At 39.5% G+C, this 7,737-nt stretch overlaps 1 protein-coding gene across 1 annotated transcript in view; it reads right to left on the bottom strand.

Annotated features, from left to right (window-relative positions):
• TARBP1 (tRNA guanosine 2 -O-methyltransferase TARBP1) overlaps positions 1-7,737 on the bottom strand; it is an 87,159-nt gene that overhangs the window by 31,376 nt on the left and 48,046 nt on the right. The window contains 3 exon segments of the mRNA XM_017857711.1: positions 4,468-4,588; positions 6,079-6,150; positions 6,338-6,528. Of these exon segments, the coding sequence (XP_017713200.1) occupies positions 4,468-4,588; positions 6,079-6,150; positions 6,338-6,528 (384 nt within the window).

The following is a 7,737-nucleotide window of genomic DNA, read 5'->3' as shown; positions in this document are numbered from 1 at the left end:
TCCAACTCAAGTTTGGTTTTAGAGAACAATAATGGTAGTGGTTTTCCTGTACCATCTGTACTTTACTCTGTATTTTCCAGTGCCAGTCAAACCCGGTTATGTTTTTTTTTTGGTTTTTCTCTTTTTTGAGGTGGAGTCTCACTCTGTTGCCCAGGCTGGAGTGCAATGGCGTGATCTTGGCTCACTGCAACCTCTGCCACCCAGGTTCCAGCAATTCTCCTGCCTCAGCCTCCTGAGTAGCTGGGATTACAGGCACCCGCCACCACGCCCGGCTAACTTTTGTATTTTTAGTAGAGATGGGGTTTCACCATGTTGGCCAGGCTGGCCTCGAGGTCCTGACCTCAGGTGATTCGCCTGCCCCAGCCTCCCAAAGTGCTGGGATTACAGGCATGAGCCATGGCGCCTGGCTATGTGTTTTTAAAATTAGAAGAGGGGCCAAAAAACTGGGAGCTATGGGTTCCAAGGGTGAGAAGAGATTGAGATACTGGACATATATTGCCACATACTACCATGTACCTCACAGGCACATCTCACCTTGTGCCCCCGTGTGATATTCACATTTGGAATACTGGTATCTACAATCTGATGCAAACACCACGAAGAAAGAAGCCACCCCAGTACGAGACAGTGCGAGGCATCTCTAGGCATGATGTGTCTCTAGACACAAGAAAATGGCAGCACTGAGCCTTTCATAGTAGCAGAGAGCTCTCCCTGGCTTTTCATGGCTTGTGCCACCTAAATTCAGCCAGCTGCAAGATTTGCTTTTATTACCATAACTATTAGTGCTTTGGCCATAAAGCAAGATGGCACTGAAGAGTATATCAACTTACTCAAATGTCGTAAAGGTGAAAAGTCATTCACCACCTCCAAAACCATTTTCACATAATGTAGATGATCCTCTTCTACTTTGTAACTTCTCTGACCTTTCTTCTTCCATAATCTCATTCTCTGCATTTTAGTGTATATAGTTTCATGTCAGTAGCTAAATTAATATAGATTTTAATGACTCCCAATGATGTTTAAAATCTTATAATCTCTATGTAATTTCTGTTAAGAAATTTTCTTCTGATATAGGTGTGTTTAAGTTTCATATACTGCTCAACCTCAATGCAACTAAAAATGGAATCAGTAGGGTGAATCACTCATGCATTCAGGAAAGCATCTTCATGTCAAGAAAGCTGCCCTTAGGACCTCACCAAGTCACCATCCTCAACTGGAAGTTGAGAATTCTAAAATTCCCTTTCAGCTCAAAATCTTCTGTCCTTCTACTTGTTCCACTCAGTGTGCTCCTTTACTCAGAATATCTTTTCTCTATTCGTCTTTTTAACTCGTGGCCGGGTACTACTGAAGAAATTAAAAGTCACCAGCCACAACTGACTTCATTAAAAATATGTATTCCATACAATGGAGTACTATTCAGCCATAAAAAAGAATGAGATCCTGTCATCTGCAACAACATGGATGGAACTGGAGGTCATTATGTTCAGTGAAATAAGCCAGGCACAAAATGACAAACTTTGCATGTTTTCACTTATTTGTGGCAGCTAAAAAATAAAACAATTGAATTCATGAAGACAGAAAATAGAACGATGGTTGCCACAGAGGCTGGGGGGGTAGTGGTGGTAGGGGGAAGGTGTGGGGATGGCTAATGAGTATAAAAATATACTTAGAATGAATAAGATCTAGTATTTGATAGTACAACAGGGTGACTACAGTCTACAGTAAGTTATTGTACATTTTAAAATAACTAAGAGTATAACTGGATTGTTTGTAACATAAAGGATAAATGCTTGAGGTGACAGATACCTCATTTACTTGATGTAATTATTACATACTGTATACCTATATCAAAATATCTCATATAACCTATAAATATATACACCTATTATAGATCCACAAAATTAAAATTTAAAATATGCATTCCAGCTGTTTCTGGGCCTTCATGATTGCTAGACCAGTAGTTCTTAAACTGTATCAGCTCCAGAATCACAAGGACTCATTAAAACAGAGTGCTGGGCACCACCCCCAGAGCTTCTGATTCAGTAGACTGGGGCAGAGCCTAGGAATATGCATTTCTAACAAGTTCCCCTGAGGCTGATCCAGAGACCACACTTTAAGAATTACTGTGCTAGACAAGCATTTTGCTTTTTCAAGTCTGTTTTCCAAAGCAGCTGCACTGTTTTGTATTCCTATTAGCAACGCATGAGGATTCCAGTTTTGCTACATCCTCACCAATGCTCATCAGTTTTAGTTTGTTTTCTTAACAGCCATCCCAGTGGGTATGAGTGGATAGTATTTTGCCTGTGTGATTATTGCTGGCCTCTCCCTAACTGTCATTTTTCTCTCTCTACTGGATCGAAATTTCCTTCAACATAGAAACATGCTCTAATTATCTCCCATCTCTAAAAAGCCCCCTCTTTAACTCCAGGTTCCGCTCCAGGAACAACTCCTTTTATTCCCTTCACACCCTTTCTAGGGTAAACTCCTAAGACAGTCCATACTCACTGTCTCCACTCGCTCAACTCCCATTTTCTTCTGAACCGGTTCTATTAGGTTCTCATCCCAGCAGTTCACTGAAATGCCTTTGTGGAGGTGACCGAGACAGCTGAAACCAATGGCCAGCCTGTGGCCTCCTCGTCCTCCATGCCGCACCTCCTTTCCTCACTTGGTCTCCGGACAGTGTCCCCTCCTGGTATCCTCATTAATTCATCCAGAGCTCAGCCCAAATGTCACCTGATTAGACCTTCCTGACCTTTTTAGACCTGTTTTTTCTGAATTTTGTTTCTTTTTTTAGAGAGGCAGTCTCACTCACTGTGTTGCCCAGGCTGGTTTCAAACCACTGACCTCAAGCAATCCTCCTGCCTCAGCCTCCCAAAGTGCTAGAATTACAAGCATGAGCCACCATGCCTAGCCCTGACCCACTACATAAATAAACACATAACATGTATTTTTGTTATGATAGAATTCCCATACCCAGCTCCCATCACTTTAAACTCTACTCATCTTTTAGAAAACCAGTAACATACTATTTCCTCTGGGACATCTTCCTTGACTCCAATGCTACAGAAAGGGAATTGTTGCATAAAAACTATTTCCAAGGTTTTATATAATAAAGCTGACGTGCTATACCTTCAGAAAAACAGAAGTACGATGAACACTCCTGTTTTAACAGAGGGACTGATATGAGTTCGGTAGTCATCCATATGTCCACACCAAGGTCAGAAAGGTAACTGTATCTGTCATTTAACATACATGGGGAACAGAGCACCATGCTCAACTCTTCCCCTTCCTATTTAACTTGTCCCCAGATTTATTAAACCTGTTCTTCAGACACTATAATGTTCATTTAGAAATGATTTAGCAGGCTCAAAAACAACCTAGCTGGATTGTTTTTATCTGAATAAATAAGGAATTTTCATCAATCTTAGACAAACATCACACACCCAGATCTAGAAATAACAATACATTACAATGGAAGCAAATCCTGGGGTAATCTTTCACGGGTTCTCAAATCACAGCAATCAATTCCTAACATTTGAGGCCATTTTCTCAGTTTTTACTTTTTCATTCCATTTCTTACAGAAAGCAACGTATGAATATAGCACTGAAAACATAACTGGGGCCAAACACAGTAGCTCACACCTCTAATCCCAGCACTTTGGAAGGCCAAGGCAAGAGGATCACTTGAGGCCAGGAGTTCGAGACCAGCCTGGCCAATATGGTGAAACCCTGTCTCTACTAAAAATACAAAAATTAGGCCAGGTGCGTGGCTCACGCCTGTAATCCCAGCACTTTGGGAGGCCAAGGCGGGTGGATCACCTGAGGTTGGGAGTTCGAGACCAGCCTGACCAACATGGAGAAGCCCCGTCCCTACTAAATATACAAAATTAGCTGTGCGTGGTGGCGCATGCCTGTAATCCCAGCTACTCGGGAGGCTGAGGCAGGAGAATCACTTGAACCCGGGAGGCAGAGGTTGCAATGGGCCGAGATCATGCCTTTGCACTTCAGCCTGGAAGACAGAGCAAGACTCTGTCTCAAAAAAAGAAAAAACAAACAAAAAACATAACCGGGTTTGACTGGCACTGGAAAATACAGAGTAAAGTACAGATGGTACAGGAAAACCACTACCATTATTGTTCTCTAAAACCAAACTTGAGTTGGACAATTACTAACCAAGATATTTTTTTCTTTTTTCTTTTTGTAGAGACAAGGTCTCACTATGTTGCCCCAGGTGGTCGCAAACTCGTGGCCTCAAGCAATTCTGCTGCCTCGGCCTCCCAAAGTGCTAGGATTACAGGCGTGAGCCACAGTGTGACCTAATCAAGACTGAATTAAAAATACAGAACATAAACTTTGTGTTTTCTCCTGACAAAAGATATGCAGAAGTACATATTCTAGCAACATAAAGAGCAAATGTTGACCTCCGATTGTTAAAAACAAAGATAATTTAAAGTAAAATACACTTACTTTATCTAACAGCTTGATTGCAAGATCTTCCATAAACAACTTATGGGACATATTGGAGCCATCTAATAAACACAGGAATTTGATGGCACAAATTCTCACATAATGGTCTTCTCTCTTAGTACTAAAAAAAGTAAATGATAAATTATGTTAATACATTTTGAAAACAGAAAGATAACATCAAATATTAGTTTCAAATATCATAACATGATGAAAACCTCTCCAAAGTTTTCTAAAGTTAAGTAGGTCCATACTTAATGGCAATACTTTTTAATCTAGAATAGATAACAGAAGATAACAAATGAATGTATTACAAGAAGGGTCTATACAGAAAGTATGAATGAGCACAAATCCATCCAGATTTCTGGAGAATCAATGCACATGCTGCTGAACCTCGCTCAATAGTACCTTATCTGTGGACAAAACAGATCACAGCTCATGAGCCTGTCCCTGAAAGAGGACCACAGATACCTCTATTCACTCAGGGGCATGAATACGCATCAAACACGTCAAGGCCTGTCTCTACCACGCACTATCAGCGCACATTCTCCAACTGAGGGGCAAACTCGGGAAGCACTGTGCGCTCTCCACGCCCGGCAGTTTCAGTAGCCAAATGTGGAAAGATAAATGAAGTGAAACCGTTAGTATGTTCACATTCCATGATAGTTGTTATAATGTGAATAAATATTTTAATTTAACAACAAAGCAACTGTCTAGTAGAAATCACAATCAAATTATTTGGCAACCACCAACTAGAAAAAGTCACTTTTATTGCCACACCAAGCCAGCCAAGAAAAAATAACTAAAAACAATGAAAAAAATGTATATATTTAATGAGGAGTGACAGATGATTTAAAACGTAGTTAGGACTTTCAGAATAATAAATACTTTATAACTAAATATTATAATAATTTGATGTCCTAAACTCTAAAATTAGACTGAATGATACAATGCTATTTTAATCTTCTTTATAAACACACATACACATTTTTGAAAGCCATGTGAAAAAGCTACTTGACAAGCTCCAAAAAATTAATTCAGTGGTTAGATAAAAATAGTCTTATCCCAGAAATCAAAACTTTAGGGCCTATCCCCACACTTATCGAGTTGCACACATTAACTATGTACAGCTTTTTACATGTTAATCATACCTCAATAAAGAGTTTTTAAAAAACCAAAAAATTTTAGTCTGTTCCAAGAGTAATTCCATTTTGTGTGTAACTTGTTAAGTGGTGAATTTTAATTTCATATTAAACTTTACACCAAAAAAAGGACTGGAGAATAAAGTGTCTATGCTGATGATCATCCCATCCCCGCAGAAGAAAGACAGGGGCTTTAAGCTCTCCACAGTCATTTCCTTGTTTATGCTGGACTCTGCACTAAACACTTTTAAAGTTTTATCAAATTCTAGTGAATACTGAAAGATGTAAAGGCAATATATTAGCAAGGGACTATAATTTCTATCATACTTTTGAAGGCTCATCCCATCTTATTAATACATTAGATGTCACTAGCAACATTTATTAAATTTAGCAAATAGAGAATGTTTGTCATATGATGTTAAATTTTTAATATCTCATTTATGTGAAGAAAGAGAAAATCTACCATACTTACTTTTCCATAACAGTATTTGCCGCACAGTCATGTCCAAGGTTTTCTATGAAGGTCTGTACATCCTGAACAAGTCTTTCCATAAAAAACATTTGATAAAGAACAACAGGTTTTAAATAGAAAAACAATTAAATCCCCAAGGTTAAAGTTAACGAATAATTTATATTCTTCTAATTGAAAGCCTCAAAACAAAGACATAATTCTATCCCCAAGTAGGCACTTAATATAAGTTATGACCAGCTGAAATAATCGCATCTTTTACCTTTGATCACGCCTAAACACAGTTCCAAATATACAAGCCTCAAGGATAAGTTCGCTATAATTTTTAGCACTTGATAAAGATCCTTGGGACACATTTGAAGCAGACACTATCCAAGACTGACAGCAGTAACTTATCAGTGTATTGAAGACTCCAGTCTTTATAGCAGACATTTCAATTATCTTGTACATAATCTGGAATAAAATACAATGGTCATTTTATCCTTTGATTTAGTTTAAAAAAAAAATCAGTGCTGCTAAAAACTGTTACTTAGTGTCAACATAATCAGAATAGTCTAACAACTGTTAAATTCATTACTGTTAGAATAACTTTGCAAGATGATCAATAATCAGCGTGCTATTTCATCTCTTGATAATAAAAATAAATAAAACTTTACTGATAGTGATATTCAAACTCTTCAAGAGAAACAACTGCCCAAAGCAGTAGAATCAAAGGGGAAAAACACCTCACCCACACACATTCAGCTTCCTTTGTTTGCATTTTGCCAGTGGCCTTCCTTGGGCTGAGGCAGCAAAGACCAGCGTCTCTAAGTGTGTACTGTGGGGCAGAAAAGGATCAAGAAAGGCAGCACAGGGCTACAGAGAAATAACGGAATCTGACTCTCCCCGTTCCCCTGGGGATCAGGAGCTACACTGGAATTCCACCTTGATATGTTCCTATCTCAGTGGCTGCAAATGAAAATACCTCCATAAACCAGCAAGACCTTTTGATAAGCGTTACAGTCAGAAAAATATTTCTCTACACACACACACACACACACACACACACACACAAATAAAAAAAAAAACCTGAGCCAAAGTGCAATGACAAATGGCGCCTGACATTTGCCTTCAAGTGTCCGGGTGAAATGAGACTGATTGTGGAAAAAGCATGCCAACTCCTACTCAACTCAGCAATCAATTACATTGTCATGGAGGAATGACTGGTGTTGCTAGATTATCTCATTTTCCAAGAAATCCAGTTTTTCATACAGATTTCCCAACTCTCTCTTTTTTTTTTTTTTTGAGACGGAGTCTTGCTCAATTGCCCAGGATGGAGTGCAGTGGCGTGATCTCACCTCACTGCAACCTCCACCTCCTGGGTTCAAGCAATTCTTCTGCCTCAACCTCCTGAGTAGCTGGGATTACAGGCGTGCACCACCACACCTGGCTAATTTTTGTATTTTTAGTAGAGACAGGGTTTCGCCATGTTGGCCAGGCTGGTCTCGAACTCCTGACCTCAGGTGATCCGCCCGCCTCAGCCTCTCAAAGTGGTGGGATCACAGGCATGAGCCACCGTGCCTGGCCAGATTTCCCAACAATTAAATGTTGCCAGGTAATCAAAATTTTAAACACTGTATGAACCAAACAAATTGTTTCTGAGGCAGATGTGGCTCCAGGCTA

Source organism: Rhinopithecus bieti, unplaced genomic scaffold (assembly GCF_001698545.2).
Source record: "Rhinopithecus bieti isolate Rb0 unplaced genomic scaffold, ASM169854v2 scaffold_46259, whole genome shotgun sequence".
In the NCBI taxonomy this organism is placed as follows: domain Eukaryota; kingdom Metazoa; phylum Chordata; class Mammalia; order Primates; family Cercopithecidae; genus Rhinopithecus; species Rhinopithecus bieti.
Note: the sequence above shows the minus strand (reverse complement) of the source record. Positions and strands in the feature narration are given on the sequence as shown.